The 20,559-nt window shown below is 57.4% G+C and overlaps 1 protein-coding gene across 1 annotated transcript in view; it reads left to right on the top strand.

Moving 5' to 3' along the window:
- Positions 1–2,583: 2,583 nt before the first annotated feature.
- The window catches only part of RBM19 (RNA binding motif protein 19), an 89,727-nt gene continuing 71,751 nt past the window's right edge, over positions 2,584–20,559 (top strand). Inside the window, exons 1-16 of the mRNA XM_004595279.2 lie at positions 2,584–2,730; positions 5,450–5,632; positions 6,869–6,988; positions 7,114–7,146; positions 7,383–7,587; positions 8,897–9,162; positions 10,530–10,610; positions 13,276–13,354; positions 14,072–14,143; positions 15,006–15,209; positions 15,599–15,729; positions 16,456–16,577; positions 16,939–17,035; positions 18,582–18,692; positions 19,159–19,359; positions 20,236–20,365. Of these exons, the coding sequence (XP_004595336.2) occupies positions 2,695–2,730; positions 5,450–5,632; positions 6,869–6,988; positions 7,114–7,146; positions 7,383–7,587; positions 8,897–9,162; positions 10,530–10,610; positions 13,276–13,354; positions 14,072–14,143; positions 15,006–15,209; positions 15,599–15,729; positions 16,456–16,577; positions 16,939–17,035; positions 18,582–18,692; positions 19,159–19,359; positions 20,236–20,365 (2,071 nt within the window). The 5' untranslated portion in view covers positions 2,584–2,694. The remainder of the gene's footprint in view (positions 2,731–5,449; positions 5,633–6,868; positions 6,989–7,113; positions 7,147–7,382; positions 7,588–8,896; positions 9,163–10,529; positions 10,611–13,275; positions 13,355–14,071; positions 14,144–15,005; positions 15,210–15,598; positions 15,730–16,455; positions 16,578–16,938; positions 17,036–18,581; positions 18,693–19,158; positions 19,360–20,235; positions 20,366–20,559) is intronic.

Genomic DNA, 20,559 nt, shown 5'->3' with positions numbered 1-20,559 from the left:
GCCAAGGCCCCATCACCAGCTGGAAGAGCAGCGGACACCCTGCAGGGGCTCCCGGCACAGGGGGCAGCAGCTTATTGTGGAGGTGTGTGATCTAGCCAACAGTTAACACGCACCTGCCATGGCCTCCCCTCATTTTCAAAATGCCTAACCCAGAGAGGGGCTGACAGCAAAGCTCTGATGAAATCACTGCAGGCAGGTCCCACCGCCTGGCACAGAGCTGCCCCCGTGCTGGGCAGTGCACTGGGGCACCTGTCACAGTGAGGGTGCCAGGTCCCACCGCCTGGCACAGAGCTGCCCCCGTGCTGGGCAGTGCACTGGGGCACCTGTCACAGTGAGCGTGTCCCATCCATCACCCTCCTGGGCTCCCATCCAGGATGTCACACTGGGAAATGGGGTCTCTCCAGGAGCCTCTAGGCTGTGTACTTCCCAGCCCTTCCCTGGCCCCTGGGGACCATGGCAGCCTCAGCGACTGGCCAGGGCCTTCTCCGGAGGCTCCTCTGTTGGCTGATGGCCGTTCCCTGACTGGAGCAGGGCTCTGGGAGGATGACCATGTGAGGGCAGCCCTGCGGAGTCTGTCCCACCAAGGGTGTGTGAGGTCAATGGGACTCACCACTGTTGACCTTCACCCTGGCCACCTGCCTTGGCCGTGCCCGTCAGCTCTTGCCCCTGCAAGGTGACTGCTGTTCTCCCTTTCCATCTGACAGCCATGGGGCAGGGGGAAGGCGGCCACGCACAGCCCACGGCCGCAGAGTCAGCCTTGGCCTCATGAAGGGCCACGCCATGGGTGAGGGGTTGCACGTGGGAAATGTACCTGCACTTGTAACTGAAGTAACCACTTCAGTCAATTCTGTAGCCTGGACTGAAACACAGCATCTTGGTTCCAGCTTTAGACACTGGGAACTCTCTGGGATGTCTGTTGCCCATGTATCTTTAGCCTTTCTTTACTCTCTGGCATGGACAGAATGCCCCTGGCATAGCTCTGTGTTCCCTACCCCAGCCTGGAAGCAGGTGGAATTACTGAGAGAGAGAAAGAGCTCTTCCACCTGCTGATTCACTCCCCAGATGCCCACAGTGGCCAGAGCTCGGCCAGACCAGAGCCAGGAGCCGGGAGTTCCGTCTGGGTCTCCCCGCATGGGCGGCAGGAGACCAGTCGCTTCAGGCACCACCTGTTGCCTTCCTGGGACATGAGCAGGGAGCTGGGTTGGGAGCCAAGTCAGGACTTGATCTCAGGCACTCTGATATGGGACCTGCTGCACTCCACCCAGCTCCTTGTCCTCAAAAATGAATTGTAAATCACCATGCGGTGCTGTCTCCTCCCCAATGTCCCCCTGACATTTTAGGAATTGTTCTGGCCCATTTCCCGCTGAGGCACCTAGGCTGTGGTTACTACCAGCCATCCCGCAGCAAGGCCCCCTGCTGCAGGCGTCTTCCGTGGGACCAGCTTGTGCACATGGGTGGCCGGTGTCCGCGTTCCCTGGAACACGAAGCAGCTGATTTATGGAGGGAACCAAGACTCCAGAATCTTCCACAAACTTCTGGAACATCCCCCCAGCTCTTCCTCCTCCCCTAGCCCCAGCCCCAAGAGTCCAGATGCGACACCTCACAGCCCAGGCACCCGCTTGCAGGCACCATCGCTGCGGCCAAATCCAACCCGCTTCGTGTGTTGTTCCCTGGTGGGATCCAGGTGCCCCTGATCCGATGCGCTGCGAGAGAAAGGGAAGGCAGGAAGACGAATAATAAAGTCATCACGTGGGCTTCTTACGAGCCACCCGGGGCACCCAGCCCTGCCGGGCCTGCCTCCTGGCACATGTGGCTGCCACATTTCCTGGACTGGCGTCAGGAGGCACGGATTGGTTCCGTTTGAATGCCTTCCCCACACCTCCTGGTTTGTAAATTTCTTTCCGGAAGGCTGCACTGAGTTGTATGTTTTAATAAAGGCAGTGCATGAAAATCATAAAAGTGCATGAAGTCAGGACTGGCGGGGTAACCCCTAGGTGCCCCCCTATTAAAGGGTAAAAGCTCGGTGCTGCCGCGAAAATCCGGCTCCAGCCCAGCTGTGGGGGCCTGAGTGTGCAGGGACCAGGCACCCCGCCTCCCGCCATCAACACGGGTGGGAGACGTGAGTGGCTCGGAAACACAGTGAGCCCTAAGCCATCTACTCACAGAAATGGGCCATCGTTGCGTCTTCAGCCAAGTTTTAAAATATGCTTGGGGGGGTGACCCCATTAAGATCCCAGGACAGGCCAACCCCTAGACAGCACAGCACCTGCCAAGGGCTGGTGGGGAGGAACAATATGGGGAGGCGGCTCTTTTTAAGGTGAATGAAAATGGGTCAACATTGCTGGCTGTGATGGCTGCATGGCTCTGTAACTAGACTTTAAAACTCTCCTCGCAGGAGGTGTGCACACAGTAATTAAAAAAAAAAATCCGCGGCGACTCCGGGAAGCAGCGCCCCTGCCGACGCCCAGGCCGCATAGCCGTCTCCCGCCGAGGCCCAAGAGCCTGCGCCTGCGCCTGCGCAGAAGGCCAACGCTCAGGCCCGCCCTGGCCACGCCCACATCCGGGTGGGCGGGCCCAGGCCACGTGACTCGGTTCCGGCTTGCCCAAGATGGCGGCGCCCAGAGAGACAGCGTGAAAGTTGGTGGCGGCAGAGGCGGTCCGGTCGTGCTGGAATTGAGAGAGGGACCGTGCATCATGTCGCGACTGATCGTGAAGAACCTCCCGAATGGGGTGAGTGCTGGAGTCCGGACTTTGGGAATGTGACCAGGGGGACCAGCCGGGTAGCTGGGGCTATGGGGAGGAAATGGAGCGGTTTTCGCTGTGGGGAACGCAGGAGGGGCGGGAGCCTGGGCTTGTGCCCGTTCCGGCTTCAGAGATGGCTGAGAGGCCTCTGACTCCCAGCCCCCGATGGGCTCACGCCTGTGGCCGACCTGACTGACCGTCTGCCGCTCCGGAGTCTCGGGTTGTGCTATGGGGTGTGCTCACCCTGAGCGCTTGGCGTCCCGGCTACTCACTGAGGGACACTGAGGGGGCATTAAAACTTCTATGCAATAGGGACCCCGGCGTATGATAGGAATTTAGTGAAAAGCTGCCGGATAAACGAGTCCGTAGTCAGGGGCGTGCACGTGGAGTGGCTGGATGCCTTGTGGGGGACTTGGGGTGCAGAGCCCCCGCGTTCCACCACCGGGACGACCGCTGAGCGCACTCACACCCACACCCACGTTACCAAGGGTGCTTTTGGCTGGTGTTGGAATGCCTAACAGACTCGACTGTCTGGGAACTTGGCTAGAAGGGGATTGAAAGGCCATTTATTTTTACTGTGTGTGTGTTTTTAAAGTTTCCGTTTTTCTCTTTGGTGGGTGGGCAGGAACTGGGATATGTACTTTTAAGATTCAGACAGGTACAGGAGTGGCTACAATGAGAAGCAAAATCTTGTTGCAACCTACCCATCTCCTCAGGAGTAACCAACATCGTGTAGTTTATTTTGGGGGCAGGCTCTTGAAAACATATTCCGGACAATGTGTTGTCAGCTCCTGTTCTTGCTGTTTGTCCCTTGCCCGCTCCCCAGGGGAGCGGGGAAGGGTGCTGAGGCCCCACCTCGGTGAAAGAGGCAGATCTCCAGTCCCCTCGACGTGGGTGTGTGCTGCTTTTTTCCATCAGTACTTAAGCAGTATACGTAACGAATAGCAATCATTGGTCCATGCCCTCAGCAGCCTTAGTAGCATCTCATTGGGTAGGGATTCTGCCATGGCTACCAATCCTTGCCCTCCAGGCTTCTGTGTTTCTCCACTGAGCAGCTCTGCGCATTACTGGTTTAGTCTGGTGGAGGATACAGTTAGAGAAGGTGGAACAGTGTTGCTACCACTTACACAGTCAGCTGTGTGCCAGGTGTGGGTTCCCTTTTCTAAGCATAAGGGAACATTGAATCCTCACCACGATCTGGCAAGGCAGATTTCATGACTATGTCTATTGTACAGGTGAAGAAAAGCAAGGTACAGCAGGGGGCAGTGAGAGGCCTGGAGGTCCCATGCCACGGGAACTGACCTGAGTGATGGGGTTGTGGGTCCTGCTTTGGCCTTCCTCACTGCTGGCCACCGTTTACCATCAGTGCGTGAGCGATTGTGTTGCTGACGTTGTAGGTGGCAGCGGGGTGGACCCCGGCTTGTTATTATGGAAGATGCGGGGATTATAAGGGCACTGGGTAGAATGTTGCAGGTGGAGGTAGGGCAGATGCCAGCTACTTACGAAGCAAGGTGCAGGGATTGAAGGGCCACTGGGTCGGGGTGCTGTGGGAGCCTGAGGAATCTGGGCAGGCTTCCTGGGGCAGGAGGATGAGGAGCATCAGCCAGGGCCTTTGTGGGAGGGCTTTGTCCGGAGTGGACTAGTGCAAGTGCAGGGGAATGCCATGGTGGGTGCAGGTACCTCTCCGCCCCAAGGTGGGAATTCCCTCTCTCAGGTTTCCCAGGCGAGTCCCAACCCAGATTTTCTGGGCTGTGGGCAGCTGCTTCATAGAAGACAGCGGCTTCTTGCCTCCTCAGGCTTGGCGGGTTGTTTGTGGGGGCCCTGAGTTCTCCATCACTCGACAGCCATGGACACAAATCCCCCTGTGTCTGCTTGGAAGCCCCCTGAGCTGTGAGGCTGCTGGGGGCTGGGAGCCAGTCCCCCAGGGTGGGGGGTGGTGCTAACCAAGGTGTCGTAGACTCAGTGTGTGACCTGAAGATGGTGCCATGGAGCCAGTGGCATAAATAATACAGTCACTTCCTGGTGGGGTTGGAGCTCAGAAATTCTAGGATCAGGATGTGGGCAGCCCTGATGGAGGTTCCAGGTGTGTGTGTGTGTGCGCGCGCATAGGAGGGGGCGGGAGCTACCCCTCCTTGCCGTCAGCTTCTAGGGACACCTTCCCGTCTCCTCCCACCCCTACCCCCGACTCATATCCCTTACCCTTCAGCTTCTGCTCCTGTGGTCACATGCCTTGCTTCAGCTCACCTGCCAGCGTCTAGAAGGACCCTCTGGCATCATTGGGTTCAAGGAGGATGCTCTCCCTATCCGAAGATCCTCAGTCACATGGCAGTCCCTTTGGCTGTCCAGCGCATCCAGATTCCAGGGCTTAGGAAGTGGGCGGGATTGGGAATGCTCTGTGGCACATTTAGGAAACGTGTGTATGATTTGCCGTGTCCTTGCAGTCGTTTGCTTGTTATATAAATATTTGCAGATGTCTGCCCAGTCCTGCTGCTGTTGGCGTCTCCTCCTAGTGGACCCTCTTCCCCCAGGGTAGGGGAGCCTCAGTTGGCTCCTGCATTAAGTGGGTATGGGGCTTGCTCAAGGCCCCCCGACTAGTGTTGGAGTCAGGGCTGGGACCTGGTCTGGCCCAACAGAGCACTCTGCCCCCTGGAGGAGCCTGTGCTCCGGTGATCCCCACCTGCTCCCTCCTCGCACTGTGCCCCTGTAGATGAAGGAGGAGCGATTCCGGCAGCTGTTCTCTGCCTTCGGCACGCTGACCGACTGCAGCCTCAAGTTCACCAAGGAGGGCAAGTTCCGCAAGTTCGGCTTCATCGGCTTCAGGTCCGAGGAGGAGGCCCAGAAGGCCCTGAGCCACTTCCACAGGAGCTTCGTTGACACGTCCCGGATCACGGTGAGTTTGCGGGGTGCTCATGCCAGCTGGCCTTGGAGGGTGGCGCTGCCTCTGACCTCCCGTGCCACATTCGTGTCCCAAGTCTGTCCTCCTTCAGGCTGTGACATCTTTGGGCTGCTCGCTGGTTCAGGCATCAGACTCGCCCCAAAGCTTGTTAAAAAGCTTGACCTGAGTCTGCTCGTCCTAAGACGACACTCTGAGAACCACACACTTGTGTGTGACGCATTCCCTCACCCCTTCAGCAGGCACGCCCCCGTGAGCGCCTGATTGTAGCCGGGAGTTCAGAAGAATGCCCCACCCAGGCCTTGGTGCCCATGGGGCCAGACGCCTAAGCATGTAAGGTGAAGAGGGGGATGGGCAGGTTGTGTTCTCCGTCCTCGGTGCTGTGATGGGGGCATGGCCAGGGCAGTAGAACAGAGGGGCCCCTGTCCTGGCCAGGAAGAAGCCAGGAAAATTTCCTGGAGAAAGGTCTTGCTAGGCCTCGTTGCCTGCGTTTAGTGTCCCGGTGAAAGTTTGCTGAGAACAAACAGATGGTGGGCGAGCATATGGCAGTTAGACAGTCATACACATATCCCTTGGGGTGCGTGTCTGTGTGTGTGCCATGCGCAGGGCACCAAAGGCTAATCATTTCCCATCCAGAAGACAGGAATGGGAATATTTGTTTTGTTTTTGCACTCATTATCCTTTTCTTGTACTGTTTGAACATGCATCCGTACAAAAGAGGTATAAGCACATGGCAGCCACCTCCCTTCTGGACTATGGTTGGCTGGCCTGCCTCAGGCGAAGCCCACCTGGCTCGTCTCAGATCCCGGGAGGTACAGGAGTGAGGCAGGCCTGGTAACTCGTCTGGAATTGTCCTGCAGGGCTGGCCAGGTGGGCACTCACAGCCTCCACTCAGCTTTGCCGCACACACCCTCCAGCTGGACACTCAGCCCGTGTCTTCTTGTGCCACCCTCACCGTCACTCGGGGGCAGCACGGGTGGGTGGTTAAGAACTTGGGTTCCAGAGTTTGGAGACTCTGTGGGGGCCAAGATACAGGACGTGGCCTGGGATTCCTCAGTCAGTGTAACCATAATAATGGCTTTGTGAAGAAAGCCGAGGTTGGGGAGAATTAGCAGTTTGCACTCCATTCACCCAGCAAGTCAGTGCCAGCTGCCTGTTTTCAAGACGCAGGCTCCCAGGGGTTGTAGGATAGCACCTTGGAAGCTGTGACAAGCACATCTCTTTCCCATGCAGGTGGAATTCTGCAAGTCCTTCGGGGACCCGACAAAGCCCCGAGCCTGGAGCAAACACGCCCAGAAACCACAGCAAGCCAAGCCGCCTGCCCAGGCTCCGGCTCCCCCTGAAACTAAGAGAGTGCGTTGGTGGTCCCCCGGCCCGAGCCACGCAGTCCACAGGGCGGCTCTTCTGGGAGGTGGGCGGGTCCGCCTTTCTCTCCCTCCATCTGTGTGTGACCCTAACCATCTGCCTTCTGCCTGCAGGACAAGAAGAAGGTCCCGAGTGAGCTGGGGAAGGTGGGTGTCCTGGGCACCCTGGACAGGGTGTGTGGGGGATTGTCCAGGGAGGGCAGCTGTGGGCGGGAGGGGTGGAGGCTGCGCTGCATCGGCCCTTGCCATGTCTCGGTGCCTGCCTCAGCCGACCCCCAGAGCCGCCGGAGAAAGAGGAGGTGTGCTTGGGGATGCTCACCCCACCCGGAGTTAGGATGCTGAACCATCTCTGAGCCTACTCCGCCTCCTGTCCCTTCTCCCAGCTGAGGGAAGATACTGAGTTCCAGGAGTTCCTGTCAGTTCACCAGAGGCGGGCGCAGGCAGCCACGTGGGCCAACGATGCCCTGGACGTCGAGCCCCTGAAAGGGCGGCAGAGCAAGGCGGCCGATGACTACTTGAACTTCGACTCCGATTCAGGGCAGGAGAGTGAGGAGGAAGAGGAAGAGAGAGCCAGGGCGGACCTGGAAGGTGAGAGGATGTGTGGGTGTGTTCTGTGCCTGCTGCATGGTCCGGTGTGAGCTCAGGCCTCCTGCCCTCTGGGCCCACCTCTGGGAATGACACTGCCCACCAGCCCCCACTTGCAGATACATTTGTCTTAACTGCTACTAGTCATTTGTTCCGCCACTCAGTCACATGTTCCTGAGCACCTGCTGTTTGCCAGTCCACGTCAGGGACGTAGCAGTGAGCACCAGCCTGAGCCTGTGACCCGCGGAGCTGTTACTGGAGCAGGGGCAGAGAAAGGCAGGGAAGTACAGTGTGCGGCAGGTGCAGCAGAGGGAAAGGGGGCCTCGCTACAGAGGATAGGAAGCGAGCCTTCATCCTCGGAAGGAGAGGCTGAACAGCAGATGCAGTGCAGAGTGAATGGAGGGGCGGTGCTGGTATGAAAACAAGCAGGTATGAACTTGACACAACTTTCAGGCCTGGCGGAGTGTTCAGGATCAAAGCACTGGAGGGGCTGGGTGGGGTGCTGTAGGGCAGTGGAGAGGAAGCAGGCCAGGCCAGGCAGCAGGCATCACAGAGGGGAAGGCGGCACTGGAGGGCCAGGCTGTTTGCTCAGGATGGCGAGACGGGGAGTCGGAGCTTGGCTGGCTGGCCGGAGGGAGTCCTCCCTGCGGAGTCAGGGAGTCAGGGGTCTCTTCCTGAGTTTCCAGACCCCCTGGCAGGCTCGAGAGAGAGTGACAGTCCCGTGTGTGCAGGGCCAGTCCTGCTGGTAACAGACTCCAGCTCACTCCTGCTCTCTACCCCCCCCCGGGGGGGGGCTTTGTCTCTGTAGCATTTTGTGTCAGATAAGGACGGATAAAGTATCCTTTCTCCCGGTTGCAAATCCCGGAGAATACTGAGTAGCAGGCGTGGGGGAGGTACAGACCCCCAGAGGGCTGATGGACAGTGAGTGCCCGGACTGCGGGCCTTGCCATCTAAGTGCATTAAAGCTGCTGGCATCGGGGCAGGCAGGTAACTGCAGGGTGGTGCCCATGCTGATTGGTCCCCCTGTAGGAATCCTGCCCCCATGTCTCTATGCATAGATACACACAGTACGGATAGTGGAAAAAAGCTACAATGAAGACAACCACAAGAACAAGAATGGGGCTACAGGTTTTAGTGGGGGCACGGGTGACACCTTGAGGGCAGTGGTGGCTTGCTGTTCGACAGTGCCTGCCAGGGGATTTCTGGGCCCACTGATTCCGGTCTTGGCGGGCGTGGCCACTCCCCCTGGGGCCTGTGGTGCCTGCTGTTGCTGCAGCCCTCTGGCCCTGACCCAGAGTTTCCATTTGTCCAGAGGAGGAAGGGCTGCAAGCCAAGACGGCTGTGTGCCAGGAGCTGTCGGACATGGACTACCTAAGGTCCAAAGTGGTGCAGGCCGAGGCCTCCTCTTCCGAGGAAGAGGAGAGCGAAGACGAAGCAGTCAGCTGTGACGCCGAGAGTGAGGCTGAGGGAGAGGACTCCGCAGCCGCTCCTGCCCCCGAGGAGAGAGAGAGCGGGGTCTCTGGCCAGGAGCAAGGAGCCCAGCCTGGACGTTGGAGAGCGCCGGAGGCCAGAGCCCAGGTGTGTGCGGGGGGTGGGGCTCATGCGGAGGGACAGCCTGGTGGCCCTAAGGCTGGCCGCGGGTCTCAGGCCAGTCCTGTGCTTGCCGAGTGTGTTTGACCTCAGGCCACTGGCTTCAGGAGACACGGCTGTGGGAGGAGCTGAGCTGACCATCAGCAATGGTGGGTATAGGTAAGGAACACTTAGCACATGCCAGGGACCGCACCTGCTGCCCGCTGGCCCTCATTGCAGTCTGGTACAGCAGGTGTTCTTGTACCATTTTAAAGGTGAGACTACAGCTGGGAAGTGGCTGGGTCGAGACTCAGACCCAGGTGCACCCTGCTCCAGGATGGGTTATAGATGAGGGTGCTCCCTGGAGGACAGCCACCTCCTGTCCCCAGGAGTGCTCTGTGCTGCAGGGCAGGCCCAGCCGACACCTTGCCAGGTGCTGCGCCCTTACCCCTCTGTGCGGCCCACACTTCCCAGCCTGGCCTGTTATTTTCCAGTGAGTCAGAGAGACCTTCATCCCCTTACCTCCTCCTTCTCCCTTTCGTTTGCTGCACCGTCTGATGACCACTTCCCATCCTTTTTTTCCTAAGGAGAGCCTGTAGATGTCAGGGTGGAGCAGGGTGTGAAGTCCCCCAGTGGCAGGGTCAGGTTCCACCCTGACCGTGGCTGCGGGACTGTGGAAGGAGATGCTTTGCCTGCAGAAAGCACACCTGCTCGTCTGGGAAGTGGGTTCCTCGTGGCCCCAACCCCTGGAGCCAGCGTCCACGCCGCCATGCCTCCGTGCTCGCTGCCAGGCTGGGCCTTTCGGTTTCAGGAGGCTAACCCTAGGAGCAGAGCTCGCCCTCGGCTATGGCCACATGCAGGTTCAGGCACATCTGTATTGCCGTGTTGGGTGGGTGGGCTCTGTGCAGGGCAAGTGAGGGTCACACCTCGGCTCCGTGGCCCAGGGCACACATCCAAGTCAGGACGGGACATGTAGTCCTGTAGAGCTTCCAAAACCTGAGGTGTGCTCACCTGGTAGTGTTCAAGAGTTACAGGGAGCAATTCTGCGTCCACAGTCCTCTGGGGATTGTTTTGACAGGTTGGGTCTGGCCACGGTGTCTGTAAAGTGCCGGGCACAGAGTAGCCCTCCATCAGTGGCAGGAGGTTGGTGCTGTGCCGAGAGCTTGCCACACCCTGGCTCCCACCCTCACCTGGGCTGCACACGGGAGCTCGGCAGTTCCCACCTCCACACTGGCCAGGCACAGGAACCTCCCCAGAGCCCTCTGGCTCTGCCTGGCAGCAGACGCCTCTCGCAGGGTCCCAGTCGGCCGGTCAGCTTCTGCAGCTGTCACCAGAGACTCACTGCGATCACTTCTTTTTACCTTTCCGTTGTTCAGACAGAGAAGCCGGCAAACCTGAAGGAACCCACCACGCCCTACACTGTGAAGCTGCGGGGGGCCCCGTTCAATGTCACTGAGGTAGGTGCTAGCCCAGGCCGGGGGCAGGAGAGGGTCTGGGGTGGAGGGCGTTGCTAGGAGCTTCCACTGCCTGGGGGAATTGGGGTCAACTGAGGGCTTAAGCTGAAAGGAATTAGGGATCATACAAGCTGATAATACTGTCTGGATCAAGAAATTGAGATTGGCTACACCAAGATGGCAGTTGGCTGCTTTAACCTGCTGATAACCCATCGGGGTGGACAGGTTTTGTTTGAATCAGCCAAGACCATGTGACCCTGCCTTGCTGTTCTAGCCCAGAGGCGCTCATGGCAGTGTGTGAGCGAACAGCTCAGCCTCTGTTGCCAAGCCACTGGGTCTGAGTGCCCGTGGGGTCTGCAGCAGCAGGGACCACCTCTTTGGTTTCCCCTGAGTTCAGGATGGACAGTCCAAGTAGAAAGTAGCTCAATCATACTAAAAGCAGGCTGTCAAGCGTCACCTGTGATTAGAATGGCTGTGCAGATTCCCATCCCGGATGGAGTGCCAGGGAGCGGGTGGCTTCAGCTCTCATGATCCAGGTGCCGAGGGTCCCAGGTCAGGCTGCGACAACCCTGCTCAGCCTTTCCTCAGCGTGGTTAGGCTACCCCGCCTTCACCCATCCCGCTCCGCAGAGCCGTCAGCACCTCTGGGGCGGTTCTGTCCACTCAGACACTTTGTATATGAACATTGACCATTGTCTTTATTTCGTTTAGATTTGTTTATGTATTTACTTGAAAGGCAGAGTGAGGGAGAGAGAGAGAGCGTGGCTCAGTTCTTCCATCTGCTGGTTCACTCTCCAGTGTCACTACAGCCAGGGCTGGGCCGGGCCGGTGTCAGGTGCCAGCGACTCCAGCTGGGTCTCACACATGGGTGGCAGGAGCCCAAGGACTTGGGCTGTCTAGTGGTGTCTTCTTTCCCAGCCCACTGGTTGAGAGCTGGATCCGCGGCAGAGCAAGCCTGGACTTGAACCAGGGCTCTGACAGGTTGCCGGCGTCACGAGCGGTGGCTTCCCTGGCTGTGCCACAGTGCTTCCCCCGTCTTTATTTTTTTAAATGCTCTTTGAAACCTTCGCTCCCGCTTCATGCCCATGTTTCATAAGCGTCTCTGAGCGTTGAGGAAATGTGCTCCAGCCCCAGCGTCACTCCTCGCACCATGCGTGTTAACGTTTTCATCTTCCCCGAGGCGCTGCTCCAAAGTGACAGCTCGTCTTAAATCATGCTGCAAGTTGTTAGTGAGGGTGGACACCCTTTCAGATTTGTAAACCATGTGGAAAGTACCTGAACCGCAAACTGGCAAGCGGGCGTCTTCATTGAGCCAGACCACCTGAGTTACCCGGAAATCACGAGGTTTAATTGACACAGCAAAGAACCAGGTGGCCACTTGCAAAATTACTGTGCCCCGAAAGTAGTGGCTCCTTCTTCACTGACAGTGGCACACCATCCTGGGAAAAGAAAGCTTCCTGTTTCGGATGCACCCGGAAGAACGCCCACCTCCTGGATGCCCTGCATATGTTACTGCGGGGAGCAAGAGCCCCAGGTGTTCTGGTCGGAGTGCCGCAGGTTCTAGGGAAGGTACTGCTACTTTCCACTGAAGGATTTCAAAGAGATTTACATCAACGGAAAGCCATGCCTCATCCTTAGAAGGTGAAAAAGCCCAATTCTTCCCTAATTGATGAGGAAAAGAAGAAATTCAACAAGATGACAGTCGGGCCTTCCTCCAGACCCAGGTGATGTGTCGCAGACAAGCCTGAAGAGATGCTACCAATTTGTTGGGCTGGTGGAGCCTACCGGTGACCGGAACACAGCCTACGCGTGCGCAGGGACAGGCGTGTGCACAGGGGCTGGGCTCAGGAGGCTGGAGCAATGAGGAGAGCCAGCTGCCTGTGTGACATGGGACAGCCAGTGACCTGCTGTGAAGAAACAAGACGCTGAGTCTCAAGCTGGCAGTGCCTAAGCAGCCTGTGAAACCAGAAGCTTTTAATCGAGTGGCGGCACTAACTGGGCACGTAGGAGCTGAAGCTCCTGTAAGGTGACAGCATCTGAAGTCCAAAGACACCAGGTGTTTGTGACACAAGCCATACGTCTAAAAAATCTAGTGTATACAGACTTTATTTTTTTTTTTTTTTACAAAAAGATAAATGTATTTATTTGAAAGGAGCAGCAAAGAGAGAAAGAGCTCTTCCATCTACTGGATCACTTCCCAGGTGACTGCAACAGCCAGAAGTGGGCCCGGCGGAAGCCAGGAGCCAGGAATTCTGTCTGCGTCTCTCACGTGGGTGGCAAGGGCCCAGGTCCTCGGGCCGTCCTCCGCTGCCTTGCCAGATGCGTTTGCAGCGAGCTAGGTCAGGAATAAAGTCACCCAGCTCCTGTTGTGGTGTCCATCCAGGGAGTGAACCAGCAGTTGTCTCTGTAACTCTGCTTTCAAATAAATAACTAAATCTTTAAAAACAAACAATACCCTAACATGATGGTTACTCCTGTTATTCATTTACTGTCTAATTTTTTTCCCTCTCCATTCTATGATGGATTTTTAAAACATGGTTAACTTAAAGGCCAGGGGAGCACTGTGAGAGATGACGCCTTTTGTGAGCCTGTCTGATTTAGGGATTTGCCCCTGCTTTTTTTTTTTTTTTTTTTTATTGGATTGAACAAGAGAGAACTTCTCGTTTCAGAAAAATGTTGTGGAATTCCTGGCCCCGCTGAAACCTGTGGCCATCCGCATCGTTAGAAACGCCCACGGAAACAAGACAGGTGAGGTGTGCGTCACTTCCGGGAGGCTGTGACAGGTTGAAACTGTCACAGTGGACACTTTCAGGGCACCCTTTAAGAAATACAATTTGTTTTTTAAGGATTTCTTTTTTAAAGGCAGATTTTACTTTTTATTTGAAAGGCTGAGCTACAGAGAGAAGGAGAAATAAAATCTGGCATCCACCAGTTCACTCCCCACAAGGCTGCAGTGACCAGAGCTGAGCCTGTCCAAAGCCAGGAGCTTTTCTCTGGGTCTCCCACATGGATGCAGAGGCCCAAGGCCTTGAACCTTCTGGGAGGATCGCAGTGGGCCGGCCTCGGGGTGCCATGGAGGACAAGGCTGTAGGGGGTTGATGGAAGTAGTCGAGGCACGTGGGCATGGGGGTTGGGGGACAGAGGAATCAGCCTCTGAACGGTCTTGTGACAGAAGCAGAAAACCCCAAGGACTTTGGACTGAGTGGCGGGGTCCTCGGTGAGGGTGCCGGCCACCTACCCGAGAAAATGGCCCCTGTGCAAGAAGAGACAGCTCTGGGACAGGTCTCTGCACCACCAGCCGCCCCAGGGAACCCGGTCATGGGACGGCGGGAGGATGGCTGTGTGGACACGCAGCAGAGGGAGGCTTTTCCCACTGTCTGCACCTGCACAGGTTCGGGGTCCTCTGGGGAAACCCAAGTGTCCCCAGGACATGCAGCTGGTACCAAGGCCTGCTCCCTCCCTCAGGGTACGTCTTCGTGGATTTCAGCAGCGAAGAGGAAGTGAAGAAAGCTCTGAAATGCAACAGGGAGTACATGGGTAAGAAAGCCAGTTGGTTACAGGGTGGCGGCTTCATTCATTTACTCCCCCAAGTTTGTGTGAGGTGTTTGGCAGTCACTGCCTGAGGCACGGGGGACACAGCAGTGAACAGACAGGTGCAACCCCCGCCACCTGAGCCAACCTGAGGACAGTGGTCGGATGAGGGGATGGAGGGCCACTGTGACAGGGAAGGGCATGCCATGGGCTGGGGTGGACAGGCCTGTCTAAACAGCATGGTGTGTGCTTGGGCCTTCCGGAAACAGAACACTGGGATAAAAGTCTGGAAGCAGGTGCTGGCCCCACGGGGGAAGGGTACTCAGCGGAAGGCCCAGCAAAACCCCCTCTCCCTGTCTTGGGAGAGCTTCGCCATGAAAGCCAAAGCCAAGGATGCGACCTTGAGCCGTCCTGGCGCAGGTAAGGGGTTCTGATCTGGCCATCAGCTCCCACTGAAGTCATGCCCCTGTTGGGTAGCAAGCCTGATGCTTATTGCACACCTGATGTGTGTGTGTCAGACGGGGTAGCGTATGCAGTGATTGGCGTGCAAGGCCGTGTGGCCACAGGAGACGTTCACCAGGGTACAACAGCCAGCAGCACCAAAAAATGCCCCAGAACTCCAGGGCTGCCCCACTGTGCTCCGGGGTGGCCCAGGCTGACTCCCCCCAGGGTTGGAGCTGCCCTGGCAAGAAGGGTGAGTTTCAGAGTCTTCATACTCCCAGCCTGGCATGGCCCAGGCTGCTGTGCCAGATCCCATCCTCAGCCACTCTGGCTGTGTCTCCTGGGGGACAGCCAGCGAGAGGCTGCCGCTGCTACCTGGGAGTTGCTGGCCAGTCCCCCTGGTTTGCTGACTCCCGTGCTTGTGCAGGCGGCCGCTACATCGAGGTATTCAGAGAAAAGAATGTCCCCGTGGCCAAGGGGCCCCCGAAGAGCAGCGCCCAGCCCTGGCAGGGCCGCACGCTGGGGGTAAACGAGGAGGAGGAAGACCTGGCCGACTCCGGGAGGCTGTTTGTGCGAAACCTACCCTACACCAGCACCGAGGAGGACCTGGAAAAGCTCTTCTCCAAATACGGTAGGGGCGCCACCTGGAGGCACAGCAGCACACTGCAGGTGGAGCAGGTGCTGGACCAGCACTCTCCATCGCTGTGCCCTTCCCTGTGCGTGGAGAGGTTGATGAATGCTTGAGCAGGCTCTGAGTGGGGCCGCCTCCATGGCTGTGTCTGCTGCTGGCCTGGTCGCTGGATCCTGCCCTGCAGACTGGCACCCTGGCTCCTGTGGGCGGTCTGCAAGCCAGGGTTCCTTACAAATGGCAGGCCGCACAGTGCGGTGCTGCTCCGTGCCACCCAAACCCCTCCGATACTCACATGAGGACATAAGGTGGGACCTTTGACCTTTGGCTCGGCCCCACGCCAGCACCAGCCCAGCCCGCCCCCAGGAGACTGCCTGTGCTCCCGTCCTCAGGGCCCCTGTCTGAGCTGCACTACCCCATCGACAGCCTGACCAAGAAACCCAAGGGCTTCGCCTTCGTCACCTTCATGATGCCTGAGCACGCGGTGAAGGCCTACGCAGGAGTGGACGGGCAGGTGTTCCAGGTGAGGCTGCCCAGCAGCTGGCCAGGGAGTCCAGAGCAAGAGTGATAGGAAGCAGATGTGTGTGTGGGGGGGTGGAGGGGTGGTGGTCACAGGGTCAGAGTGATGGAAAAGAGCTCTGTGTGTGTGGATTGGGGGAACCTTGTCACGTTGCAGGCCTGGGAGCACACACAGAGCGGGGCAAGCTGCCGTTCCGCCTGAGCTCCTGTGGGCGAGAGTCTGACCTGTTGCCTTCACTGATCTGTGGCGACTGGGACAGTGCCTGGCAAAAAACACATATCCTTGTCGGATGTATGAATAAACTCCAGAAATGCCAGCTTGGCAGCAGAATGGGCAAGACAGGTCTTTTGATGTGGGCATTAAAGCAGCTACAAAAGAATGGAAGGGACTGGTGTCCCTGTGTCAGTAAACAATATGCTTTTATTAGCGCATCTCCCCAATCCCCAGCTTCTGCCTGCTTCCCTCCTGTGTGTGCACGAGTTGCCCATCTTGGCTTTGCCGAGCCGAGCAGGTGTAACTGCTACCTGTGCGGGGATAGGAGGGGCACAGGTGTCACATACGCACATGAAGTAATAACACTCTCAAGCTTTCCTTTGTAAGGGTTGTATGGGGTGGTGCGTCACAGGGACAGGCGGCCATGTGGTGCTCCACCTGCCGTCCCGTTCTCCATCAGCTGGCTTGTGACCGAATCCGACGCCTTCATGCCTCGCTGTCCCGTCCCCTCTCCAGGGCAGGATGCTGCACGTGCTACCATCCACCATCAAGAAGGAGGCCAGCGAGGCCAGCGAGGCCCCGGGCTCGTCGTCGTACAAGAAGAAGAAGGAGGCCAAGGACAAAGCCAACAGCTCCAGGTCCTTGTTCACTGCTCAGGGTCTCTGACCCTCCCAGTTCCAAGCTTCTGCTTTCCGAATTGTGTGATTTTTTTTCACTTGTGATGGTTTTTCCGGAGCCTCAGTTTCCTCATCTGGGAAATGGGGAGAGTCATGCTAGGCCCTTGCTATAGCTGTCTCGTTAGGATTCAGTGAGGGCACATCCTGGCAAGTGCTCGGCCAGCACTTGGGTCTGTGCGTGGTGTGCTGGTTGGCCTCAGATTCCCCCAGATGCCTAATTAGCCCATGACAAGGTGGGAAGGGGTGTTAGAAAGGGGCCCCTTAGGCCCATCTTCCCTCCTTCACACACCGTGAGACCTCCCGTTCTGTGTCTGCCCCTCAGCTCGCACAACTGGAACACGCTGTTCATGGGGCCAAACGCCGTGGCCGATGCCATAGCGCAGAAGTACAACGCCACCAAGAGCCAAGTGTTCGACCACGTGAGTGTGTATACCTGCTGCGTGCTTTCTGTGTCTGTGAACTAAGTCACAGACAAAGAGCCAAGTGTTCGACCACGTGAGTGTGTATACCTGCTGCGTGCTTTCTGTGTCTGTGAACTAAGTCACAGACAAAGAGCCAAGTGTTCGACCACGTGAGTGTGTATACCTGCTGCGTGCTTTCTGTGTCTGTGAACTAAGTCACAGACAAAGAGCCAAGTGTTCAACCACGTGAGTGTGTATACCTGCTGCGTGCTTTCTGTGTCTGTGAACTAAGTCACAGACAAAGAGCAAGACTAGGGGCGCAAGGCAGCCTGTGTAGGCAGAGGGAAGGTTCCCCTGGCCAGGGGAGCAAGCCTGTTGGCCCTTGGTTGTGGGAGGGGAAAAGTACTTTGTTCACTGTGCATTCTGTATTTTTTCACCTTTGAAATGCGTGGACCTGAAACCTCTGTGGCCTCCTGGGCTGTGAAGGTCAGCCAGTGAGAGTCGTCCTCTGATAGGGCTATGACTCCCACCCACTGCCCCGGGCTGCTCCTTCGCACACACTCAGAGTCCTTATAAATGCCTTAATAGCTATGTTTTCTTTAAAGGTTTATTTCGTATTTATTCAGAAGGCAGTTGCAGAGGGTGGGAGAGAGAATCTGTCATCTGCTGGTTCGTTTCTCAGCTGGCCACCCACTGGGGATCCAGAGCTCCGTCTGGGTCTCGCTGTCAGTGGGAGGCACTCCAGGCACCTGAGCCGTCTTCCACTGCCCTCCCAGGTGCATCAGCAGGGAGCTGGATCAGAAGTTAGTACAGGAGCCTGCCAGCACGGTAGCCTAGCAGCTAAAGTCCTCACCTTGAACGCACCGGGATCCCATATGGGTGCAGTTCTAATCCTGATGGCCCCACTTCCCATCCAGCTCCCTGCTTGTGGCCTGGGAAAGCAGTCAAGGACGGCTCAAAGCCTTGGGACTCTGCACCCATGTGGGAGACCCGGAAGAGGCTCCTGGCTCCTGGCTTTGGATTGGTGCAGCTCTGGTCGTTGTGGCCATTTGGGGAATGAATCTTCAGACAGAAGACCTTCCTCTCTGTCTCTCCTCCTCTCTGTGTATCTGACTTTGCAATAAAAATAAAATAAATCTTAAAAAAAAAATAAGTTAGTGCAGGTGTTAGAGCCAACACCCAAATGAGATGCTGATAGCATAGGTGGTACCTTCGCTTGGCCCCCAAATGGCCACATTTTTGGACAACAAGAATTAGCTGTAAGAATGCATTCTATTTAATGTATATAAAATATTATCCATGAGAATGGCAACCCTTGAAGAAGCAGGGAGCTTGGCCTGGGGAAGACCAACAGAAACCCATGGGACTGGATGAAGCAGTGTGTGTGGGAAGTGGGCCAAAGCTGGAGAGGGGCCCACGGGTCGTGGCTGTGCCACGGGAAGCCAGTACCATGGAGGCGGGACGTCAGGGTGGCACAACGAACCTGTCCACACCCGGGTCTTCCTCTCAGGCTGTGGGGAGGCTGGAGGGCAGCTACTCAGGCTTCTTGTCCTCTTTCCTGTAGGAGACCAAAGGCAGCGTGGCCGTGCGTGTGGCCCTCGGGGAGACCCAGCTGGTCCAGGAAGTGCGGCGCTTCCTGCTGGACCACGGTGTCTGCCTGGACGCTTTCAGCCAGGTGAGCTTGCTGTGCTCCGCTGCCCCAGCCTCCAGCCCCTGCAAAACTGGAGACAGGGTCCTGGGTAGGTGGGGGAGATGCCAGTAAGTCTTCTGGGGACCCTGCAAGGCTCACCACTCAGAACGTCCCACCCCAGAATGGGAGAACCACCTGTCAAGTGTCCCAGCCTGCCCCTGTGCACCTGCCTCCCACGCCTGTGGCAGGGAGCAGTCTGCAGCGCAAAATGACTTTGCCAGGACACACACGACATGGTCATCGGTAGTATCGCTGGACTGGGACCCAGGGGAGATTCTGCTGGTGAATGAGTTTGGGAACTGGTGGGATCTGCTTGCCGTCCCCAGAGCTGCTAGGAAAAACGGAGTTCTCTCATTGAGGTGCCTGAAGGGGCAGCTTGATGACGAGCCACCTCAGACAGCACTGTGGTGTCGCCCTGATGTGCCATGGGTTTCTGCTCACCAACCCACAGGCCGCAGGCGAGCGGAGCAAGACTGTGATCCTGGCCAAGAACCTCCCGGCGGGCACCCTGGCGGCTGAGCTGCAGGAGCTCTTCGGTCGCTTCGGCAGCCTGGGCCGCGTGCTGCTGCCTGAAGGCGGTGTTACCGCCATCGTGGAGTTCCTGGAACCCCTGGAAGCCCGCAAGGCCTTCAGGCATCTGGCATATTCCAAGGTAGGGCTCTCCAAGATACAGACAGCGTCTGCATGGGGAAAGACCCTCTCTGGGGAGGGAAGGCAATGAGCTGCACCCACTTGCTAAAGGGGAGGGGCTGTGAGCTGCACACACTTGGCACGGGGCAAGACCATGAGCCACATACACTTGGCACAGGGGAGGGGCTCTGAGCCTGTCGTAAACCTGGTCTGACCTTGGTTGACACTCAGCTGTCTCCATTGGACCTCTGTGAAGTGGCGGCAGCCCCAGAATGCACACCCCGCCCTGTCTTCCTTTACTGTGGACATACCCACTGCAGAGAGGCGCTCGCCACCTGGGAGCCAGGCTCTGGCACTCCGGCAAGGCGGGGCCTGCTGCCCATGTCAGTTTCACTGCACTCTTCCAGTCATGGTGCCATCTTCATTGGCAGTTGTGGAGAGCCAAGGCCCAGAGGGGCACGGTGAATAACCCAAGGTCACAGCGCTCAAGGACTACGCAGCCAGCTGTGAATCCTGGCTCATCTTGCTTGTGGTTTTTTGCTGGAATCTAATCAGTCTGTGAGGTTTGCATGTAGTGTGAGATTCTAGAAGGTTCCAGAAGGACATGTGATGATCAGCTTGCTTATCACCCCCAATTGTTGTTAGCTTCTGTTGAGGCACCAGTGATGCGTCTCTCACGTAACCTTTCAAAACACAGTAAAATTCCAGGTTCACACGTGCCCGTCCACTACCTGTGAATGGGCTTGTCTGTTCATGGCTGTTGCACAGGTCCTCCCAGAGAGCCATACCTCAAGAGGGATTCCGCTTCCCCTTCTCCCCCTCCCCAGCGACCGGGGGCTCCCGGAGACACCCTGGGCTCAGGCGCCATGACAGCCCGCATGCCTGTCCCTCCCTGCAGTTTCACCACGTGCCCCTGTACCTGGAGTGGGCTCCGGTTGGCGTCTTTTCCGGTGTAGCTTCGCCAAAGAAAAGGTCCCATGATGCACCAGTGGAACCTGCGGCAAAGGACACAGCAGAGCCAGGAGCCGGTAAGAGCAGGCTGAGGGCAGGATGCCCGTGGGCAGCAGGTGAGGTGGGCAGTGGGGCATCCCGGGGCTGGCCACCAGCCTCAGGTCCAAGTTGCCTGTGTGGCCTGTGTGGTGTGGGGCTCAGATTGGTAACCTGCAGGGGTGATGGCATCAAACTTAGTAACGTACCCTAAACATGCACACAGTTTGGGCAT

The sequence above is a fragment of the Ochotona princeps genome, chromosome 29 (assembly GCF_030435755.1).
Source record: "Ochotona princeps isolate mOchPri1 chromosome 29, mOchPri1.hap1, whole genome shotgun sequence".
In the NCBI taxonomy this organism is placed as follows: domain Eukaryota; kingdom Metazoa; phylum Chordata; class Mammalia; order Lagomorpha; family Ochotonidae; genus Ochotona; species Ochotona princeps.
Note: the sequence above shows the minus strand (reverse complement) of the source record. Positions and strands in the feature narration are given on the sequence as shown.